Source organism: Saccopteryx bilineata, chromosome 3 (genome assembly GCF_036850765.1).
Source record: "Saccopteryx bilineata isolate mSacBil1 chromosome 3, mSacBil1_pri_phased_curated, whole genome shotgun sequence".
NCBI classification, from domain to species: Eukaryota; Metazoa; Chordata; class Mammalia; order Chiroptera; family Emballonuridae; genus Saccopteryx; species Saccopteryx bilineata.
Window position 1 is genome coordinate 49,827,316 of NC_089492.1, and position 25,041 is coordinate 49,852,356.

Sequence of the window (25,041 nt, forward strand, 5' to 3'; positions counted from 1 at the left end):
GGAACTGCCATCGATGAACTAAGTCTGCTCAGCATCTGAAATGGGAGAGTCTCAGATGTGGGAAAAGGGAGATAGGTGAGCATCTATTACTTCTAAACAATTGTGTGGACTCTTGGGGGAGGTAATAAAAATTGAAAGTGGGAAGGGTAGAAGAGTTGCAGGGTTTAAGGGAATGCAAGATGCTAAGGTTATCTGCGGAGTCTGAAGAAAGAGAGAATGGAGTTCTATTTGAGATGGGGACATAAGGCATTCTAGGTGTCTTTGTGAGAGCATGTCCTTGGGACTATGGGAGCTGGCCACAGTAGTTTGTCCATAGAAAGTGATCTTTTGGTTCACTAAAGTAAGTATTGCAGCTGCAGCCAGTGCCCAAAGGCAGGTAGACCAGCCACGAACAGTACTGTCTAGCTGTTTAGAAAGATAAACTACTGGCTTCAGGATGGGTCCCTTATATATGCCTAAGAGCCAGAGGCAGATTAAGGTCGAGTGAGGCCCAGACACAACTGCATGGGGCCTATGCAATGTAGTATGTGTATAGTATAAAAAAGTGTAAAGATGGGGTTTTGCAGGGTCCTTCAGAAGTTGGGGCATAGGGTGCACACCTGGTGTGCCCACTGTTAAATTCGCCTCTGCTAAGAGCCCTACTGAGACTCCTACTGAGACTTCTTTCTGCTTCTCTATATAGAGCGTAAAAGGCTTGGACAAGGGGAGAGTGAGTACTGAGACTGTTGTGAGGGCCTTTTGGAGCTTCTTGAAGGAGGCCTCAGTGGGTGCTGTGGGGTCTAGAGGTTCATCAAGGTCTTGCTTGGCTGCCTGGGATAGTGGATTGGCAAGTGTAGCAAAGTTAGGAATCCACAAATGGAAGTAGCTTGCTAGACCTAAAAAGGAAAGTAATTCCCTTTTGGTTTCAGGAGTGGGTAGACTAGAAATGAATGAGACTTCCTTTTTTGAAATACCACAAGTGGTTGAAGAGAGTGACAGTCCTAAGTAAGTCACCCAGGGGGTTGATAATCAGGCCTTTTTTTGGAGAGACGCTGTATCCCTGGTCAGCCAAGAAATTCAGTAATCGGGCCATTTGGGTCCTTGATTCTTCTGTAGAAGGGCTGCAGAGCAGCAGGTCATCAACATACAGGAGCCGGTAGAGCTGCCTAGCTTTAGAGCTTTTAAGTCTCCTGCTAAAGTCTGCCCAAACAAGTGAGGGCTGTCTCAGAATCTTTGTGGCAGCACTGTGCAGGTGAGCTGCTGGAATTGCCTTGAATCCAGATCTGTCCAAGTAAAGGCAAAGAGGTCTCAGGAACTGGAATGCAGGGGGATAGTGAAAAATACACCCTTAAGATCTAGTATCATAAAATGAGTGGTGTTTAGAGGGATCTGAGACAGCATGTTATAAGGGCTGGGAACAACTGGGTGAATGGGTCTTATAGTTTGATTAGTGATATGAAGAACTTGTACTAGTCGTTAGGCCTCTTCTGATTTACGGACAGGGAGAATAGGTGTATTGGATTAAATGTCCTGTAAATGTCTATTATGTGCTTTTGGTCTAGTATGTTGTTTGAGGCTGGTATTTCTTTATTGATTTTCTGATTGGATAATCTGCTCTCCAAATATGATTTTGCTTTTTTCTGTTTCTACTATAGATCCGTTAGTAGATGTCATATATTTTGGTGCTCCCTGATTCAGTGTATATATAGTGAGAAGTGTCATATCTTCTTAATACAATGACCCCCTTATCACTATGAAGTGTTCATATTTGTCTCTTGTTACCTTTGATATCTTGAAGTCAGCATTGTCAGATGTTAGTTTGGCTACACCTGTTTTACTTTGTGTATTATTTGCTTGAATAATCATTTTCCAACCTTTCACTTTGAGTCTACTTTTGTCCTTGCAACTTAGATGTGTCTCTTGAAGGCAGCATATGGTTGGGTTTTGCTTTTTGATCCAATCTGCTTCTCTGTGCTTTTTTATTGGTGTGTTCAATCCATTTACATTTAAAGAATTTATTGACATTTGAGGATTTCCTATAGCCATTTTATGTTTTGTTTTCTGGTAGCTCCGTGTCTCTTTTGGTTCTTCTCTTTTGTGTTTCTATCGGTGGTTTTTGCTTAGTGGTATTCCATACTTCTTTCCCCTGTTTCTTCTTTTTTTAAGCTATGTATTTCAGTAGTGGTTTTCTCATGGGTGATTATCATTGGGTCATTAGGAGAAAAATTTTCATTTGTACAAGAAACTTGTCTTTGTTTTAAGAGTGCTCCTACACTCTATTCTCCTTTGCTACTGCCAATCTTTATCCTTTCCCATTTTATGTTATTGTTGTCACAGATTATCCTTGTTTTTATTGTGACTTTGTTGGAGGTTTTACTTGTACTGTAGTTTTAATTTGTTTTGTTCTTTGTATCTGGTCAAATAACCCCCTTGAGTATTTCCTGCAGTGGGGGTTTTCTGTTGATAAATTCCCACAGCTTCTATATTTCTGCAAGAGTTTTTATTTCTCCTTCATTTTTGAAGGATAGCTTTGATGGGTATAGTATTCTTAACTAGTAATTTCTTCTTTCAGTCCTTTGAATGTTTAGGTTCATTCTCTTCTGGCTTGTAGAGTTTCTGCTGAGAAGTCAGATGATAACCTAATGGGCCTCCCTTGATATGTTATGCTCTTCTTTCCTGTAGCTACTTTGAGGATTATTTCTTTGTCATTTACTTTGAGAATTTTATTAAAATGTGCCTTGGATAAGTTTTCTTTGGGTTGCAGTAACTCAGCATTCTGTTTGCTTCTTGGATTTGAGGATCTAACTCTTTTCATAGACTTAAAAAGTTCTTGTAAAGTATTTGTTTGAATAGGCTTTACATTCCCTTCACTCTCTTCTTCTTCTGATATACCCATTATCCCTATATTGCTCTTTCTGATGGAATAAGACAATTCTAGTAGAGCTCTATCATTTATTTTAATTTGTGAGTTTCTCTTTTTCTTTCTGTAGCATTGCTAGTTGACTATTTTCTTATTACTGTTCTTTCTTCTACCTGGCCTATTCTGTTAGCTAAATGTTCTATCTCATTATTTATTCCATGTATTGATTTCTTCACCTGTTTTTAAAGTTTCAATCTCCTTGGTGAGGTATTCATTTTGTTTTCTGAACTCCTCAAGTTGCCTCTTGGTTTTTCTCTTGAATCTTGTTGAGTATTTTCAGAACTTCAATTTTGAATCCTCCATTGTTTAACTCCAAGGTTTCTATGTGATTGATATCTTTTTTCTGGAGATTTTTTATTTCTACCTTAACTACATCTCTGTTTTTGGTATTTGATAGCCATGGTATTTGATTTCTTCTCCCTTAATGTCATTTTAGAGTGGTATTTTTAAGAACGCTAACAAAAAAAATAAAAAATGAAAAATAAAAATTGAAAAAATATAATGAAAAATAAAAAAATTTGAAATAATAACAAGTAAAAAAGAAAAACCACTAAAAACAGAGAGAAAACAAACAATAAAAAGGCCACAAAAATAAAAATATAAAAATTAAATACAATGAAATTCAAAAGAGAAAAGGAAAAAAAAGGAAAAAGAAAAAAATCATTTTTTGAGAGGTTACTATTTTCTTCTAATAGGTGTTGCTGTATTATAAGTTTTAGCCTTGTGAAATTCCTCGGCTGAACTCCACTGAGATATTTTTGTCACAATGATATAGGCAGGGCTGCAGATGTGTTGGCTGGTGGGGCATGTTGTGAGGGCTTTAAGGCTTCACAGCTTTACAGTTTAGCAATGGCAGTCATTGGTCTCTGGGATCTCCTCCTCATGTCTCAACAGACCAGGGGACCAGACAAAGAGCACCTCTCTTCTTCACGGGAGCATGTGTCTCTGGAGAGTTAGTTGTGGTGTCTGTCACTGCCACTCTCCATACCCCACAAGGTGAGGGATGCAGGATCTGGGAGGCTGAGGGGCCTGGCTTTTGTTTTCTCCTCCTTTGTGCCAAATACAGAATGTAGGCAGACTGCAGCAACACTGGCTGTAACCCTTTGTTTTACCACTGCTTTGGTTTAGTGTCTCCCTCTCTGCTTCTCAACTGTCTGCTCCTCCCAGAAGATGGAGGCCCAATCATTCCAGGCTTTCCTCTTCATATCCCTGGCAGTTAAAACACATTTAACCCAAGCTTTCTTCCTTCCTGTAGTCCTGGCAGTGAAAAAAAACCCCAACCACTCCTGGCTTCTCTCTTTTCTCTGGAGCCCATTTCCTGTGCATTTTATCTTCCATCCCCCTTTTCAACTCTCTCACCTTTAATTGATTGGGTGCATGGATCATTCAGCTGCGAGCCCAGCTGGGGTTGCTTCACTGTGTTATAGTTGTTCTGTTTGTTGATATTTCAAGGGGAGAAATCAGGAGTATCTCTCATGCTGCCATTTCTCTGTCATATATATATTTTTTGTTTTTGTGCATGCAGGTATGTTTATATTAATAAGTTTTGCAAGATGAATTCTATAACACTATCTTCCCATACTTTTGATTCTATTGGTAAAAAGTAATTTAATGGTATTTTTATGAATTTTAGAAAATATAGTTTATGGTCTTATTTAATCTAGTATTAAGATGGTATTTTATATTTTAATTTGTGTTGCATAAATTTTAATACATCTATAAACTTATTTGTATAAATATAAGTTTAATGTTGGCTTAAAAACATAAGTACATGACAGGTTACAAGTATAAAATTTTAAATACTTTAAAAATAGATCACATTGCTTAGTACATGATAAAAAAGAAAATTTATATTATTAAATGTTACTCATATACATATATGGAGTAAAAAATAAAACATAGAAGAAATGTTGTGTAAATATAGTTTTATAAAAAGACTAACCACTTTTAAAATCCTTTCTTTCAGGAAAGAACGGTGACCATTAGAAGACAAACTGTAGGAGGATTTGGATTAAGCATAAAGGTAGCCTGTCTTCTCAGTCTGTTCTTACAAAGGCCATACTATAATGTTGCATTTTTGTATGCTTTAACATTTGCATGATTAGCAATTAGACAAGCATACCTATAGCAAATTTCTCAATATTTAGACTGAGATGAAAGCTTAGTATAACCTTGATCACCTTTTGATGTAGAAATTTTATAATATTACTTGAAAATTTTACTTCACCTGACATTAACATTTTTATCTGATTCCCTCTAAATTTTACTTTACTTGTCATTAATATTTTTATCTGGTTCCTTCTAAATTATTTTAGTGTGCATATCAGTCTTAAACCAGGCAGAGTAGGAAAAACTGACCTGTCAAATAAGAGCAAGAACAATTTCTAGTCTAATGAGGTTTTATAGTAAGTTGCATATTAGTTGTACTTTATTTATTTCTTTTATTCAGATTTTTGTTTATATTTAAGAAATTAGTAAAACCTCTTTACATTGAAAAATATGTAGGATAGATTTAAAGTTTAGTATTTGATTTATTATAAAATTTTCATGCCTTTTTTTTCATTTATTAAATTTTAAAAGGCTTTTCTTTCTGTATATCAATGACTATAACAGATGAACCATACTTGCAACTTATCACTGAAACAAAAAAAAATTTAAAATGATGGGAATTTATATAAATATTAGAATAGTTAACTCAATGACTTTAAAATGCTTTTTAGAAATCAACATCTCTGAATAGATAAATAAGGTTTAACTTTATCTTGATTGTTAGGTTAGGCCTTTTTGCTTATGTAGCATAAAAATCATATGTCTCAAGTTTATATTTCATAAAATTTTAACACAGTTTGAGTTATTTATGCTTGAAAATTGAAACTCAAAAATTATTGACTCCAGCTCTAGTTGACATTATGAAAATGACTCAGAAAACTGATCAGTATGGAAAAGTACTGTTTTGTCAAGTAATAAAAATATTACAATATAAAATGTTTGTTTTAAAATATATTTGTACTTTCATTTTGTCTGTCATAAACTATGACCAGAGACATGCACAAAACAAATTAAAATTGAAAATGATGTTGTGGTAATTCCAACATTCAATAGATAAATTTGTTTTTTATAAATAAATTTTTATTTTAATGGGGTGACATCAATAAATCAGGCTACATATATTCAGAGAAAATATGTCCAAGTTATCTTGTCATTCAATTCTGTTGCACACCTATCACCCAAAGAGAGATTGTCCTCCATCACCTTCTATCTAGTTTTCTTTGTACCCCTCCCCCTCTCCCTCTCCCTCTTTCCCTCCCCCCGCCCCCCATAACCACCACACTCTTGTCCATGTCTCTTAGTCTCGTTTTTATGTCCCATCAATGTATGGAATCCTGCAGTTCTTGTTTTTTTCTGATTTACTTATTTCACTCTGTATAATGTTATCAGGATCCCACCATTTTGTTGTAAGTGATCCGATTCATCATTTCTTATGGCTGAATAGTATACCATGGTGTACATGTGCCACATCTTCTTTATCTAGTCTTCTATTTTTCTTTTTTTACAGTGATTAAAGCCTTTAAGCAAACTCTTGGCCAATACAGCAAGAATCCATAAAAGAGTAGTGTCCTTAACATGTTCACCAAGTCCAAGTTGGCACCAACGCTATGCCAAATCCTTGAAAAATGCAACCCAACCCCAGTTCAGTCTGTTTTTGTTTATTTTTTAATCAAAATATTTATTGAGAATGCACTGAAGGATTTAAAGGTATGACTAAGAGCCTGACCAGGTGGTGGCGCAGTGGATAGAGCGTCGGACTGGGATGTGGACGACCCAAATTTGAGACCTCAAGGTCGCCAGCTTGAGTGCAGGCTCATCTGGTTTGAGCAAAGCTCACCAGCTTGGACTCAAGGTTGCTGGCTTGAGCAAGGGGTTACTCGGTCTGCTGATGGCCCACGGTCAAGGCACATATGAGAAAGTAATCACTGAACAACTAAGGAACCACAACGAACAACTAATGATTGATGCTTCTCATCTCTCTCTGTTCCTGTCTGTCTGTCCTTATCTATCCCTCTCTCTGACTCTCTCTCTGTCCCTGTAAAAAAAAACTAAAGGAATGACTAAGAAAAAAAGTCCATAAAAATAGCACAAAAGTGGAGTGTGAATAAGTCCAGTAGTGGGAGTTGTTTTTATTTCAAATAAATATTTTTATCTATCCTGCACTAACTCCATTTTAAAAAGTAGAGATAAAAATGTTACTTTTTACAACAATTTATCATTTAAATCCAATAACATATTGTTATTTATTTTTACTAAAATACTACATTTTAACCTAGACAGTTCTTAAAACATCAAGAATTTTGCTAAATAATTCATTTTATTAACTTAATGATTGCATTATTTCAATCCAAGTAAAAAGTTTACAGATATAAAAATATAGTAATTTAAAAAATTCCATATATATATTTTTTATTCAAGATATGGGCCACAAAAGTAACATGTGAACTATGATTAGCATCATATTTTAGGAGATTTAACAAAAAATATTTTTTAATTCTTATGACACAAACAAAACAGAAATATAAGCATCAATATTTTTATTTAGACTGTTACTCATTCATCCTAAAGAATTTCTTTTAGCCCTAGCCAGTTGGCTCAGTGGTAGAGCGTTGGCCTGGCATGCAGGAGTCCTGGGTTTGATTCCAGGCCAGGGCACACAGGAGAAGTGCCCATCTGCTTCTCCACCCCCCCCTCTCCTTCCTCTCTGTCTCTCTCTTCCCCTCCCGCAGCCAAGGTTCCATTGGAGCAAAGTTGGCCCGGGCACTGAGGATGGCTCTGTGGCCTCTGCCTCAGGTGCTGGAATGGCTCTGGTTGCAAAAGAGCGATGCCCCAGATGGGCAGAGCATCGCCCCCTGGTGGGCGTGCTAGGTGGATCCCGGTTGGGCGCATGCGGGAGTCTGACTGCCTCCCCGTTTCCAGCTTCAGAAAAAAAAAAATTCTTCTTAGAGCTTTTCATTTTGTTTTTCTCAATACTTACCACAGACATTTGCTCTTCTATTTTTTAAACTCTTTTCGATTCTGTTACTTTATTTCACAAATATAATTATTTATTTATTTAAAATAGCAATGTTATTATATAAAAGTCTTTCCCTTTGTCCTGTTACCTGTAATTTGGATAAAATCTGTGTTTATCTATTTGTACATTTTTATTAGACCTGATAATTTAAAATATGCATGTTATAAATTTTTAATATTATACTTTGTAATATTAATAATTATGTATTATTTTTCATAGTATATTTTATTTTTTAATTAAACTTATTGAGGTAACACTGCTTAATATAATTATACAAGTTTCAGGTATCCAATTCTACAACACATCTCCATACATCATATTGTGTGTTCAGCCTCCAAGTCTTGCATCGGTCCATCACTATTTATCACCCTTATGCCCTCCTGCACCTCCTTTCACCCACAATCATGACACAGTTGTCTGCATCCATGAGTTTTTTTTCTTTCTTTTTCTTTGTTATTTATTGTTCTATTATGTTATTGTATAATATAATAATATAACATTTTATATTATAAATAAGATATATGAAATGAGCAGCTTAAAATTACTCTAGATTAAATGCAGAATTAACAGTTTAGTGTTGATTAGCTATCTATCTATTTATTGCTGGAGTAATTTTAGTTAGCTATAACTATGCACATAAATATATAAATAAAATTTATCTTTACTTCAGTTAAGTAATCATTACTGACACACACTGGAAGATTTGTAGTGAGAATTATTAATTAAAATCTCAAATATCTCAACTAGCTATAACAGAAGGAAGAACCTACATTAGAAAATAGAAAAGGCATTTACCAATATATTTAAGACTAACAGGTGCTCCTGTATTTCACTGTACTCAAAACATGTGATGCTACTATTTTTTTTTATCATCCTTAAAACCCTTTTAAAGAAGTTGGCTGAACAAAATTAAAAATGGACTTTTTGGTCAGAAAACACTAAAATACTCTAACATGTGCTGTTAGAGGTCAAGGTCAGTTGGCCATGCTGCATTCTCCTGACAAATTTTGGCTTTTGAGACCTTCCATCACAGAAAAACATTTTGTAGAGCATAATTTCTAATGCTTTATTTATTGACAACCCTTAGTCTTTATAGTTTGGGGGTAGTGTGATGTTCTTGAAGCTATCAATGATCATTAAGCCTGGTGTCACCTGTTCGTGTAAAACAGAGTTTTTGGTCCAAACAGTATCTCCAGCCAGAGATTTCCCTGTCTGAAGAGTGAAATAAAAATCAACTTGTCCCCTTTTATTTTATCTATTTTATTAATTATACTGTTTTAGACAATTTTGAAACTTCTGAAACAAAACATGTGTACATTAGAGGCTGACACAGTTATATGTCTTTGATTTGACATCTTCCCTTGAAAGCCACATGTCAGATATGACACAGTGCACAATAAATAGGACTATCATTTCAAAATTTCCTAAAATAAGAAGGAATAATTAATTTAATAAAATAATAAAAGAGCCTGACCTGTGGTGGCACAGTGGATAAAGGGTCAACCTGGAATACTGAGGTTGCCGGTTTAAAACCGTGGGCTTGCCTGGTCAAGGCACATATGGGAGTGTATGATTCCTGCTGTTCTCCCATTTTCTCTCTCTCTTCCTTTTTCTCTCTCTTTCTCTCCTTTCTAAAATGAATAAAGTCTTAAAATTTTTTTAAAGTAATGAAAGAAATAGTTATTAGATTTAGATTATACCAATATGATTTAAATTTTAATTTACTTTTTTAAAAAAAAATGTGCTTTCCTTTCTATTACAATTAGTTTTTTATCTTAAAATGTTTACTTTGTCTAAGAATTTTATTGCAAAATCTAAGACTTTCCTTTGATAATACTAATTATTTTTTATTTATTATTAATTTTTATTAATTTTAATTTATTGTGTTAACATGGATTCAAGTGTCCCACTCAGTATAACTCTCTCACCTTCACCCCCTTGTCCCCCACTACACTCTGTTTGTTCCCTTCCCCCTAATCCCTCCCCCTTCCCTTTGGGACTTGCTGTCCAGTTATCTGTATAATAATTATTATTTTTAATAGCATGTCCAAACATGTCTTTAACTTTAAACAGTAATTCAAAAGAGTTTTTAAATCAAAAGCACTGAGATTTAATATAGGAATCACAAATTTATCTTTGTAGACAAATTTATTGTATAAATTTCTAAATTTAATAATGAGTATTTGACAATGAAAAGGCAGAGACCAAAATTACCTATATATTTACATTATTTCTAAATTAAGAAAAATTAAAAAAATAGATATCCTGAAAAGAGGAGATACTACACATAATGCTGACTCTCTTGCTCCCATCTTCCACTTTTCAGGTTTAGATGAACTAGTTGTCTTTAGCTCCTACGACTAAAAGGAATTCTTTTTAATCCTGAAGAGTGTGTGCATCCCAGGATCACAGCTTGTTTCTCTGCTTTCTTGTCCCATGTTACAGTTATCCTTTCACTGCTGGAAGGAAAAAACACACAACTGAGCCATGGTTTAATAACATGAAGGCATGGCATATAGGCACTGACCTGGCCCAGCCCCTGTTGTATTTAAGTGAGCTTTCATCCACAAGCTCTTATTCTACAACCTCAGACAAGAGAGAAATGCTTGTCAGGATTTCTGATGAGAAACTTGGACATGAACTAAGTCTAGGGCTTTCTAGATTGTGCTCACTCCTGCTCTCGGTCATCCTGGATGCATAAGTCATTTTAAGCTATTTTTGCTCTTGTGTTGCTTTTCAGAGACATTCTCATATTTGTTATAACTTTGCATTTTCATGTATTAAAACACCTCTCAGAAATCACAAACATGTGTGTATGTGTCTTATATTAGTTTTTGTGTATTTTTGCCCTTAAGTAAAATGTTAAGCTCTTTCATTTGTATTTTTAAATAGAACCCATAGAGCCTAATAATTTATATTTGCCTCATTTTTTATGATTACCATATGCATAATCATCCTAAAGTAGGCCTACATCTAGACCTTATAGGTCTTTTATTTGTTTTCCATATGTTTTAAAGGACAATATCATGCATGTACATATTTTAAAATAATACTTCTGATTATTGCCATTTAAAAAGTCATGCTTTAGAGGAATGATGTTTTGAAATAATTACTAGAAAAAATATTGTATGGAGTATTTTTTTAAAAAAGTGTTTCTTATGTAAACAATGTTATTGAAGTTCATTAAGAAAATGTTTAGCCTGACCAGGTGGTGGCACAGTGAATAGAGCATCAGCCTGGAACACAAAGGACCCAATTTTGAAACCCAAGAATGCTGGCTTGAGCATAGGCTCATCTGGCTTAAGCGCAGGCTCAGCCAGCTTAAGCATAAGCTCACCAGCTTGAGCAAGGGGTTGCAGGTTTGATGATGGTATCACAGAAATGACCTCATAGATTCTGGCTTGAGCCCAAAAGTCACTGGCTAGAAGCCCAAGGTTGCTGTCTTGAGCCCAGGATTGCTTGCTTGAGCAAGGGGCCACTCACTCTGCTATAGCCCCTGGTCAAGGCACATATGATAAAGCAATCAATGAACAATTAAGGTGTCACAACAAAAAATTGATGCTTCTCATCTCTCCCCCTTCCTGTCTGTCTGTCCCTCCCTCTATCTCTCATCTCTCAAAAAACAAAAAAAAAAAATTAAAAAAAAAAAACAAAATGTTTATAGATGTCAGAGTAATGGTGGCATGAGAGATACTCCTGATCTCTCCTCTTGAAATTTCAACAAATTTAAAAACTATAACAAAGTGAAGGTATAAGCTCGCAGGGGTGCCTGAAAGATAGATGTAATAAATGGATTAGAGGTGGGACAGGTTAAAAAGCAGGTGGAACATGAAACATATTCATGGTCAGCTCTAGGGAGGAGAGAAACCCAAAGTGACTGGGTTTTTTGGGTTTTTTTTTTTTTTTTGCTGTTGTTTTTTATTCTCTGCTGGACTATGGGGAGGAGGAAAGCTCAGGCTGTCTGGGTTTTGTCTGAGGGGTATAAAGAAGAAAACCCAGAGTAACTGGGTTTTCTTCTGCTGGGAGGAGCAGTGAGACAGAGGGGCAGAAGGGGAAATAAATCAAAACAGCAGCAGACTGTGTGGTCATGGCCAATGTTTCTGGGGTCTGCTTGCAGCCTGCACTTGGCAGAGACAGAGAAAACTAAAGTGTGGCCCCCCATCATCTCAGATACTGCCTTCCTCACGTCACAAGTATGAAGAGTGGCTGAGACAAACCCCACAGCTAGCTTTTCAGAGCTACACTCTTCCCTGAAGAACAGAGGTGCTCCACATCTGGTCCCCTGGTCTGTTGAATTGTGAGAAGGAGCACCCAGAGGATTCATATTGCCATTTCTAGAGCCATAAAACCAGAAAGTCAAAGCCATAAAGCCATCAGAGCATGCCCCAAGCACCAATATGACAGTGGCCCTACCTACATCATTGTGACAGCAACGTCTCAGCAGAACACAGCCCTGGATTTTTTTAAATTTTTTAATTCATTTTAGAGAAGAGAGACAGAGAGAGAGAGAGAGAGAGAGAGAGAGAGAGAGAGGAGGGAGGAGCAGGAAGTATCAACTCCCATATGTGCCTTGACCCAGTAAGCCCAGAGTTTTGAAGTGGCGACATCAGCTTTCCAGGCCAACGCTTTATCCACTGTGCTACCACAGGTCATGCCAGCCCTGGATTTTAACAGAACTAAAACATGTGATATAGTGGCATCTATTGGAAGAAAACAGTAACCTCTCAAAAACAAAATTTGTTTCTCCTTTTTAATTTTTTTCTTCTTTTTCTTCTTTTAGAATTTCATTTTCTTTAATTTTTATATTTTTATTCTTATTTTTATGGGTGTTTTGTTTGATTTTTATTTTTAAGTTATTGATTTTTGTTTTCTGTAGTTTTATTTGTCATTATTTTTAAAAATTTTTATTGTATTTTGTAATTTTTTTATTTTTTTGTTCTTTTTTATTAGGGTTCTTTTTGGGGGGGATAGAGACAGAGAGAAACAGAGAGAGACAGATAGGTATAGACAAGCAAGAAGGGAGAGAGATGAGAAACATCAATTTTTTTGTTGTGTCTCCTTAGTTCATTGTCTGCTTTCTCAGATGTGCCTTGACTGGGAGGCTACAACAGAGTGAGTGATCCCTTGCTTAAGCCAGCAACCTTGGGTTCAAGCCAGTGACATTTAGATTCAAGCTAGTGACTATGGGGTCATGTATATGATTCCACACTCAAACCAGAGACCATGCATTCAAGCTGGTGAGCTTGTGCTCAAGCAAGTGATCTTGGGGTGTAGACTCTGGGTCTTCTCTATCCCAGTCTGACATTCTATTCACTGTGCCACCACTTGGTCAAATTTGTTAGGGTTTGTAACAATATACTCTCAAGTGCCATCAAGAAAGAAAAAATAAAATACCATGGCTACACAAGAAAAACACATACTTCAGAATGAAAATGAAAAAGCTCCAGAAAAAAGTCTCAATCACATAGAAACCTTGGAGTTAAATGATAGAGAATTAAAAATTGAAGTTATAAAAATACTCAATGAGATGTTGGAAAACACCAGTAGGCACCTTAATGAGCTCACCAAGGAGACTGAAACTTTAAAAACAGAGACAAAGAACTCAATACATGAATTGAAGACTGAGGTAGCAAGTTTAGCTAAAAGAAAAAGCCAGGTGGAAGAATCAGTGACATCAAACACAGACAACTAGAGACATTACAGAGAAAAGAGGAGAGATGCTCACAGAGCTCTATGAAAACTGTCTGACTCCATCATAAAAAGCAATATAAGAATAATGGGTATATCAGAAGAAGAAGAGCCTGACCAGGTGGCGGCGTAGTGGATAGATTGTTGGACTGGGATGCAGAGGACCCAGGTTCAAGACCCTGAGGTCGCCAGCTTGAGTGCAGGCTCATCTGGTTTGAGCAAAGCTCACCAGCTTGGACCCAAGGTCGCTGGCTTGAGCAAGGAGTTACTCGGTCTGCTGAAAGCCCATGGTCAAGGCACATATGAGAAAGCAGTCAATGAACAACTAAGGTGTCGCAACAAGAAACTGATGATTGATGCTTCTCATCTCTCTCCATTCCTGTCTGTCTGTCCCTATTTATCCCTCTCTCTGACTCTCTCTGTCTCTGTAGATAAAAAAAGGAAAAGAGGGACAAGAGAATGGAGAGCTTATTCATACAAATAATTGATGAGAATTTTCCAAACCTATGGAAAGAGTTAGAGCCTTGAATCCAAAAAGCAAACAGAATACTAAGTTACCTTTACCCAAACAGACTTTCTCCAAGGCACATCGTAATAAAGTTGTCAAAAACAAAGAGAAAAAAGAATCTTCAGTGCAGCTAGGGAAAAGAAGAACATAACATATAAAGGGAAGCAAGCCTATTAAGATATCACCAGACTTCTCAGCAGAAACTCTACAAACCAGAAGAGAGTGAACCCAAACATTCAAAAGACTGAAGGAGAGGAATAAACAGCCAAGAATATTATATCCATCAAAGCTAGCCTTCAAATATGAAGGAGAAATAAAAACTCCTGTAGAAATATAGAAGCCATAAAATTTATCACCAGAAAATCCCCACTGCAGGAAATATTCAGGAGGGTTATTTGACCATATACAAAGAACAATACAAATCACAAGTACAAGCAAAAGCTCTAACAAAGTAATGGTATAAATAAGAATAATCTGTGACAATAACATATAAGGGGAGAGGATAAAGATCTGCAGTAACAAAAAATAATGGACTTCAGAAACACTCAGAAGACAAAGGACTCTTGTACATTTGACAATTTTTTTCTTAATAATCAAATGGTAACCACCAACAAAGCAGCAACTACTGAAATACACAGTTTAATAAAAGAAGAAATAGGGAAAAGAAGTATCGAATGCCACCAACCAAAAACAACTGACAGAAACACAAAAGAGAAGAACCAAAAGAGACACAGAGCTACCAGAAAACAAAATATAAAATTGCTAAAGGAAATCCTCCAGTGTCAATAATGATTCTAAATGTAAAAGGGCTGAATTTACCAATAAAAAGGCACAGAATAGCAGATTGGGTCAAAAAGCAAAACCCAACCATAATGCTGCCTTCAAGAGACACATCTAAGCTGCAAGGACAAAAGTAGACTCAAAGTGAGAGATTGGAAAAAGATTTCCCAAGCAAATGATACCTCCCAAAAAGCAGGTGTAGTCATATCTGACATTGCTGACTTCAAGACAACAAAAGTAATAAGAGAAAAAGATAAACATTTCATAATGATAAAAAGGAGATTGTATTAAGAAGACCTAACACTTCTTAGTATATATGAACCAAGCTATGGAGCATGAAAAAAATATAATACATCTACTAACTGATTTAAAAATAGAAACAAAGAGAAATACAGTTATACTTGAAGATCTCAACACACCATTGATAGATCATCCAAACATTAAATCAATAAAAAATATTGGCCTTAAACAACACATTAAACCAAATGGACATAATAAACATTTCCAGGACATTTTATTTTAGCACATTAGATTATACATTCTTCTCTAGTGTGCATGAAACATTTTCAAGGATAGGCCATATGTTGCATCACAAAACTAACATCAAAAAATTCAGAAAGATTGAAATTATATTTCTGACCATAGGCTTTGAAATTAGAATTTAACTGCAAAAAGGAAGAAAAGAAACCCACAAAAAATGTGGAGATTAAACAACATACTTCTAAAAGATAACTGGATCAAAGAAGAAATAAAGCAGAGATCAAAAGGTATATACAGACAAACAGAAATGATAATATGATATATCAAAATTTCTGAGATGTAGCAAAAGCATTAATCAGAGAAAAGTTTATATCTTTAAAGGCTTATATCAAGAAAAAAGAGAGATCCCAAATAAACAACTTAACATCACGTCTTAAAGAACAAGAAAAAGAAGAAAAAGGCAACCCAAAGTCAGTAGAAGAAAGAAAATAATAAAAATTGGAGCAGAACTAAAAGATATAGAGAAAAAAAAAGTATAGAAAAATTGGATACAACAAAGAGTTAGTTCTTTGAAAAGATTAATAAAATTGCCAAACCCCTTGCTAAGGAAAAAAGAGATTGTATAAACAAAATATGAAATGGAAAAGAAAAAATTATCATGGATATTGTATATATTCAAAGGATCATAGTTGAATACTATGAAAGAGTATATGCCACCAAATTTAACAACCTGGAAGAAATGTATAAATTTCTAGAACTATACAATTTTCTAGATTGAATCACAAAGAGGTGGAAATCCTAAATAGACCTATAAGCAGGGAGGAAATAGAAGCAACTATAATAAACCTCCCCCAAAATAAAAGTCCAGATCCAGATGGCTACAATAGTGAATACTATCAAACAGTCCAAGAAGATTTGTTACCTATCCTTCTTAAAGCCTTCCAATTAATAGAAGAAAAAGCAATACTCCTTAACATATTTTATGAGGCCAAGATAGCCCTGGCACCAAAACCGGACAAGAAAAATGCAAGAAAAGAAAACTACAGACCAATATTTCTAATGAATACAGATGCAAAAATACTCAGCAAAATTCTAGCAAATTGAATACAACTCAGTAAGAAAATAATACATCACAATCAAGAGGAATTCATTCCAGGAGCACAAGGATGGTTCAACATAACTAAGTCAATCAACATAATACACCACATGAACAGAACAACAAAAAAGAAAAATCATGATTTTATCAATAGATGCAGAAAAGGCATTCTATGAGTCAACATCTTTTTATATTTAAAACACACAATAAAATAGGTATAGAAGGAAAGACCTCAACATAAAAAAGGCTATATATGACAAACCATCAGTCAATATACTAAATGGTGAAAAAAATGAAGGCTTTTTCTCTAAAATCAGGAATAAGATAAGGCTGCTCGGAGATGACGTCAGAGTAATGGCGGAGTAGGAAGCAATACCGATAAATCTCCCCCAAAACTCAACAAGATCTTCAACCAGAAACAGAAAAACCTATACTTGGAGCTTCCAGATTCTTCGCAATACACCCAAAGGTATGATTGAGTGAAAAATTGGCTAAATATATAACCAAACCCCGAAGGAAATAGGGAGTAAGAAATGCTCCGCCTTCCTCACTAACCTAAACAGGGCGGCTTTCTCTGGTAACTGTGAATATAGAAACTGAGGCGGGCAAAGGGGGTGAATAGATCCAGGCCGCCGCAGCAAAAACGGCCGAACCAGGCTGTGGCTCAGAGATCCAAGCCGAGGAAAATCTGATCCTGTGGCAACCCGGGCAATACAAGCTAACACTCGCGCCAAACCCAAACAAAGAAAGACAAGCGGAGCGGCCATTTTACCCGGTCTCCTGGTCGGTGCGCAGTTAGTGGAAGAGAGATTTCTTCCTAAGCCGCGGAAGTGGGTGCCCGTGTTGCCCCACGGAGAGGCAGGGTCAGAGGCCTTTCTGTGGGCTGAGGGCAGAGTCTCTGGGCAGCCCCAGCGCCCTGGGAAAGACATGCACGGGAGGGAGTGAGAACTAATCCCAACGGTGGAGATTTTCCGTGCTGGAGGCTGTTTCACTCAGAGGGAACCGCGGCCGGCCTCATATCCTGGTTTGCGCGCGCAGGTAAGGAGTGAGCGATTCCTCCGAGTGCCTCCGCAGTGCGCGCCCGTGTTATTGCACAGAGGGGCAGAGTCAGGGGCCTTTGTGTGGGCCAAAGCGGAATCTCGGGCCGCCCCAGCGCCTTGCAAAAGCCGCACACGGGGACGGAGCGAGACTCAATTCCAACGCTGCAACTTTTCCCTGCGGTTGGGGGTTTCACTCAGAGCGTGAGACTGCTGGCCGGATATCCTGGTTGCAGACAGTGAGTGAGAGTTTCCTCCAAGCGCCCCGGAAGTGGGCGCCCGCTTGTGTTACCGGATAGAGTGGCAGAGCCAGAGGTCTTCGAGTGGGCGGAAAGCCCGCCTGATTATGCTAGCAGCTCTGACTGACTGAGCCTTACCCAGAGCCCTGTGCTGAGTGGAAATAGAGTGGGGAGTTGCCAGCAATTTGAGCCTCTTACTATCCAGGCAGAGGCAGCAGCAACTCCATACCTGGACTATCAGGCTACTAATTGAGGAAGGAAAGACTAGGAGAAAGGCTCCAGGAACACGGACTCTCTCACTGTCGGAGCCTATAAATGCTAATGAGCCTCGACTCCCAATGAGAATAAAGCACAATACATGACATTGCCATAGAGACTTATCAACTGCAATCCTCTACCTGAGCGTGCCAAAGGGGCAGAACCCGGGGTACAGAGTCACTGACTAGGAAGAGGGAGAGAAAAGAAAAAGCAAGAAGATAACCTCTCAAAATCAAGAATAATCTGCAGACTTTATAACCTAACCCATTTTATTATATTTGTTCGTTTGTTTCTCTTATCTTCATTCTTGAGACTTTTTTTTCCTCCTCCAATTTGGCCGATTAACTCTCTACCGGTCTTACTCTCTCCTCTCCCTGAACTACACTACCCATAAGTGTTACATCTCCCATTATCATTTCTCTTCTCTTCCTTTCTCTCTATGAGGGTTGCACTCCAAAACCCTTAACTCTCTCTCTCTCTCTCCTTTCTTTTTTCTTCTTTTAGTGGTTCCCTCTTTTTTTCTCTCTCTCTCTTTCTTTTCTCCCTCTATATTAGTTTCTTCCTTTCTCCTTTACATCTCCTCTCATTCAAACCTCAATAACAAACAAATTATCTTATCTGGGACTCAAACCTATGTTTGTGGCATTTTGGGGGTTTTTTACTTCACCTTTTTAACTCACTAGCAGTGCTCCCATCCCTGGCTCTCCATATTATCTAGTTCTTGTTCCACTAAATACAATAGTAAGTTTTTAATTTGTCCCCCCATTTTTCCATTTTCCTCTTATTCCTCTCATCATAACTCTTAGAAAACCAACACCTAAAAGCAAATCATTTTATTCTTGACCCAAATTTTTTCCTTATTTGCTTTTTGTGGGTCCATACGCTCTTTTTTTTTTCTTTTTTCTTTTTTTTTTTTTTTTTTTTTTTTCTTTCTCTCTTTTTTGCCCCTTTATTACTTTTCCCCAATTCAGGCCCTCCATCACAGGCATTGTTTGTTATAACTCACAGTCCACCACAAGATTTTCTCAAGAAAGAGGGGAGAGGAGAGGAGAGGAAAAAAAGAGGGGAGGAATAATTTCCTTTTTTAAAAAAATTTTTTATTTTATTTTATTTTTCTTTATTTCATTATTATTTTTTTTAAAAAAAACAACTCTTTTCGATTTGTTATTTTTTTATTTTTTTTAACTTTTTATTCTTTATTAAATCTCATTAATACTATCAACAAAACCACCCTCAGATGCCATTAAGAAAGAGAAAATCGAATATCATGGATACAAAAGAAAGAGAGGTAACACAGCTAGATGAGGAAAAATCTATGGAGAAAAAATTTAATATATTGGAAACCTTGGAGCTAAATGACAGAGAATTCAAGATAGAAATCCTAAAAATCCTCCGAGATATACAAGAAAACACAGAAAGGCAATATAGGGAGATCAGAAAACAACTCCATGAACACAAAGAATATATGTCCAAGGAAATTGAAACTATAAAAACAAATCAAACAGAGATGAAAAACTCAATTCACGAGCTGAAAAACGAAGTAACAAGCTTAGCTAATAGAACAGGTCAGATAGAAGAGAGGATTAGTGAAATAGAAGACAAGCAACTTGAGGCACAACAGAGAGAAGAAGAAAGAGACTCAAAAATTTAAAAAAATGAGATAGCCCTACAAGAATTATCTGACTCCATCAAAAAGAATAACATAAGGATAATAGGTATATCAGAGGGAGAAGAGAGAGAAAATGGAATGGAGAACATACTTAAACAAATAATTGATGAGAACTTCCCAAGCCTGTGGAAAGAAATAAAGCCTCAAGTTCAAGAAGCAAACAGAACTCCAAGTTTTCTTAACCCCAACAAACCTACTCCAAGGCATATCATAATGAAATTGACACAAACCAACAGCAAAGAAAAAATTCTCAAGGCAGCCAGGGAAAAGAAGAATACAACATATAAAGGAAGGCCCATTAGATTATCATCAGATTTCTCAGCAGAAACTCTACAAGCTAGAAGAGAGTGGACCCCAATATTTAAAGTCCTGAAAGAGAGGAACTTTCAGTCACGAATACTATACCCATCAAAGCTATCCTTCAAATACGAAGGAGAAATAAAAACATTCACAGATACAGAAAAGATGAGGGAATTTATCATCAGAAAACCCCCACTCCAGGAATTACTAAAGGGGGTTCTCCAATCAGATACAAAGAACAAAAAAAAAACAGAGCCACAAGTAAAAGCTCCAAGAAGAACACAATAAAACCAAATTTAAACTGTGACAACAACAAAAAGAAAGAGGGGGAGAAGACGGAGATTAACAGTAGCAAAGGACGATGGAGTGCAAAAGTACTCACAAAATAGTTCGCTACAATGAACAGGGTAGGGACCCTTTTCATTACTCAAAGGTAACCACCATTGAAAAAACCACCACAGAAGCACATGAGATAAAAAAGATAGCAACAGAGGAAAGATGTATGGAATACAACCAAATAAAAACAAAAGATAGAAAAACGAAAGAGAAGGATCAAACAAGACACAAAACTAACAGAAAGCAAGATATAAAATGGCAATAGGGAACTCACAAGTATCAATAATTACACTAAATGTAAACGGATTAAACTCACCAATAAAAAGGCACAGAGTAGCAGAATGGATTAAAAAAGAAAATCCAACTGTATGCTGCCTACAGGAAACTCATCTAAGTAACAAGGATAAAAACAAATTCAAAGTGAAAGGCTGGAAAACAATACTCCAAGCAAATAACATCCAAAAAAAAGCAGGTGTAGCAATACTCATATCGGATAACGCTGACTACAAGACAGGAAAAGTACTCAGAGACAAAAATGGCCATTTCATAATGGCTAAGGGGACACTGAATCAAGAAGACATAACAATTCTTAATATATATGCACCAAACCAAGGAGCACCAAAATATATAACACAGCTACTTATTGATCTTAAAACAAAAACATCATATTAAATGGCACTAAACTGAAGGCTTTCCCCCTTAAATCAGGAACAAGACAGGGTTGTCCACTCTCTCCACTCTTATTTAATGTGGTACTAGAGGTTCTAGCCAGAGCAATCAGACAAGACAAAGAAATAAAAGGCATCCATATCGGAAAAGAAGAAGTAAAGGTATCACTTTTTGCAGATGATATGATCCTATACATCGAAAACCCCAAAGAATCCACAAAAAGACTACTAGAAACAATAAGCCAATACAGTAAGGTCGCAGGATACAAAATTAACATACAGAAGTCAATAGCCTTTCTATATGCCAACAATGAAACAACTGAGAAGGAACTCAAAAGAATAATCCCCTTCACGATTGCAACAGAAAAAATAAAATACTTAGGAATAAACATAACAAAGAATGTAAAGGACTTATATAATGAAAACTATAAACCATTGTTAAGGGAAATCAAAAAAGATATAATGAGATGGAAGAATATACCTTGTTCTTGGCTAGGAAGAATAAATATAATCAAGATGGCTATATTACCCAAAGCAATATACAAATTTAATGCAATTCCCATCAAACTTCCAATGACATTTTTTAAAGAAATAGAGCAAAAAATCATCAGATTTATATGGAACTATAAAAAACCCCGAATAGCCAAAGCAATCCTAAAGAAAAAGAATGAAGCTGGGGGCATAACAATACCTGACTTCAAACTCTATTATAGGGCCACGACAATCAAAACAGCATGGTATTGGCAGAAAAATAGACACTCAGACCAATGGAACAGAATAGAAAGTCCAGAAATAAAACCACATATATATAGTCAAATAATTTTTGATAAAGGGGCCAACAACACACAATGGAGAAAAGAAAGCCTCTTCAATAAATGGTGCTGGGAAAACTGGAAAGCCACATGCAAAAGAATGAAACTGGACTACAGTCTCTCTCCCTGTACAAAAATTAACTCAAAATGGATCAAAGATCTAAACATAAGACCTGAAACAATTAAGTACATAGAAGAAGACATAGGTACTCAACTCATGGACCTGGGTTTTAAAGAGCATTTTATGAATTTGACTCCAATGGCAAGAGAAGTGAAGGCAAAAATTAATGAATGGGACTACATCAGACTAAGAAGTTTTTGCTCAGCAAGAGAAACTGATAACAAAATAAACAGAAAGCCAACTAAATGGGAAATGATATTTTCAAACAACAGCTCAGATAAGGGCCTAATATCCAAAATATACAAAGAACTCATAAAACTCAACAACAAACAAACAAACAATCCAATAAAAAAATGGGAAGAGGATATGAATAGACACTTCTCCCAGGAAGAAATACAAATGGCCAACAGATATATGAAAAGATGCTCATCTTCTTTAGCTATTAGAGAAATGCAAATCAAAACGGCAATGAGATACCACCTCACACCTGTTCGATTAGCTGTTATTAGCAAGTCAGGTAATAGCAAATGTTGGAGAGGTTGTGGAGAAAAAGGAACCCTCATACACTGTTGGTGGGAATGTAAAGTAGTACAACCATTATGGAAGAAAGTATGGTGGTTCCTCAAAAAACTGAAAATAGAACTACCTTATGACCCAGAAATCCCTCTACTGGGTATATATCCCCAAAACTCAGAAACATTGATACGTAAAGACACATGCAGCCCCATGTTTATTGCAGCATTGTTCACAGTGGCCAGGACATGGAATCAACCAAAAAGCCCATCAATAGATGACTGGATAAAGAAGATGTGGCACATATACACTATGGAATACTACTCAGCCATAAGAAATGATGACATCGGAACATTTACAGCAAAATGGTGGGATCTTGATAACATGATACGAAGCGAAATAAGTAAATCAGAAAAAAACAGGAACTGTATTATTCCATACGTAGGTGGGACATAATAGTGAAACTAAGAGACATTGATAAGAGTGTGGTGGTTACGGGGGGGGAGGGGGGAATGGGAGAGGGATAGGGGGTGGGAGGGGCACAAAGAAAACAAGATAGAAGGTGACAGAGGACAATCTGACTTTGGGTGGTGGGTATGCAACATAATTGAAAGACAAGATAACCTGGACTTGTTATCTTTGAATATATGTATCCTGATTTATTGATGTCACCCCATTTAAAAAATAAAATTATAAAATAAAATAAAATAAAATAAAAAAGATAAGGCTGCTCACTCTCTCCACTTTTATTCAACATAATTCTGGAAGTTCTAGTGAGACCAATCAGGCAAGAGAAAGAAAAAAGCATCCATATTGGGAAAGAATAGTAAAGGTATCACTTTTTGCAGATGACATGATCCTGAATATAGAAAACCCCAAAGTCTCCACCAAAAAACTATTAGAAACAATCAACCAATACCATAGAGTTGCAGGATACAAAATCGATATACGGAAGTCTATTGCTCTCCTAAATGCCAACAATGATACTTTAGAAAATGAACTCAATAAAACAATTTCTCTTACAACAACAAAAATAAAATACTTAAGAATAAGCTTAAGAAAGGATGTGAAAGACCTATATACTGAAAACTAAAAAACATTATTGAAATAAATTAAAAAACAATGAAATAAAAAAACATTTTATATTCATGCATTAGAAGAATTAATATAGTTAAAATGGTCATATTACTCAAAGCAATCTACAATTTAATGCAATTTTAATCAAAATCTCAATGTCATTTTTTGAAGAAATAGAATAAAAAAATCACCAGGTTTGTATGAAACCATAAAATAACTCAAATAATAAAAACAATTCTAAGGAAAATTAATGAAGCCAGTGGTATCACACTACCTGATTTAAAATTATACTATAGAGTCATGACAATCAAAATAGCATCGTATCAGCAGAAAAATAGACATACAGATAAATGGAACAGAATTAAGAGCCCAGAAATAAAACTACATATATATGGACAAATCATCTTCGACAAAGGAGCCAAAAACACACAATGAATAAAAGAAAGCCACTTCAATAAATGGTGCTGGGAAAATTGAAAAACCACGTAGAAAAGAATAAAACTGGACTCGAGTTTGTTCCCCTGCACAAAAATTAATTGAAAATGGATCAGACATAAATATAAGATCTAAAATAATAAATTACATAGAAGAAACATAGGTACTAAATTCATGGAACTAGGCCATAGAGAACAATTTATGAATTTGATACCAAAGGCAAGGGAAGTAAAGGCAAAAATAAATGAATTGGACTATATTAAACTATAAAGCTTCTGCACAGGAAAAGAAAGTGACAAAACAAATAGGCAGTCAACTAAATGGGAGATGATATTTGCAAACAACTGCTCCAAATAAAGAGTTAATATCCAAAATATATAAAGAATTCATAAAGCTCAGCAACAAATTGGCAAATAATCTAATTAAAAAATGGAAAGAGGTCCCCCTGACCAGGTGGTGGCACAGTGTATAGAGCATCAGACTGGAAGCAAAGGACCCATATTTGAAACCTCGAGTACACCAGCTTGAGCACAGACTCATCCAGCTTGAGTGCAAACTCATTAGCTTGAGCATGGGGTCACTAGCTTGAGTGTGAGATCACAAACATGACCCATGGTCTCTGGCTTGAGCCCAAAGGTGCTGGCTTGAAGCCCAATGTCACTGACTTGAGTCCAAGGTCGCTGTCTTAAGCAAGGGGTCACTTGCTCTGCTATAGCCCTCCAGTCAAGGCACATATGAGAGAGCAATCAATGAACAACTAAGTTGCCACAACAAAGAATTGATGCTTCATATTTCTTCCTTCCTGCCTGTCTGTCCCTATCTGTCCCTCTCTCTGTCTCTCTCATTGAAAAAAAAAAAAATGGAGAGAAGTTCTGAACAAACTCTTCTCCCAAGAGGACATACACATGGCTCTCAGATATATATAAAAAATACTTATCCTCAATAGCTATTTGAGAAGTGCAAATTAAAACTACAATCTAACCTCATACCTGTTAGATTGGCTATTTTCAACATGACAAGTGCTGGAGAGGCTGTGGAGAAAAAGGAACCTCATTCACTG

The 25,041-nt window shown here is 36.2% G+C and overlaps 1 protein-coding gene across 4 annotated transcripts in view; it reads left to right on the forward strand.

The window, feature by feature from the left end:
* SNTG1 (syntrophin gamma 1) overlaps nucleotides 1-25,041 on the forward strand; it is a 617,538-nt gene that overhangs the window by 266,912 nt on the left and 325,585 nt on the right. For all 4 annotated transcript variants that reach the window (XM_066264652.1, XM_066264655.1, XM_066264653.1 and 1 more), the window contains one exon: nucleotides 4,866-4,922. In XM_066264652.1, the coding sequence (XP_066120749.1) occupies nucleotides 4,866-4,922 (57 nt within the window). The remainder of the gene's footprint in view (nucleotides 1-4,865; nucleotides 4,923-25,041) is intronic.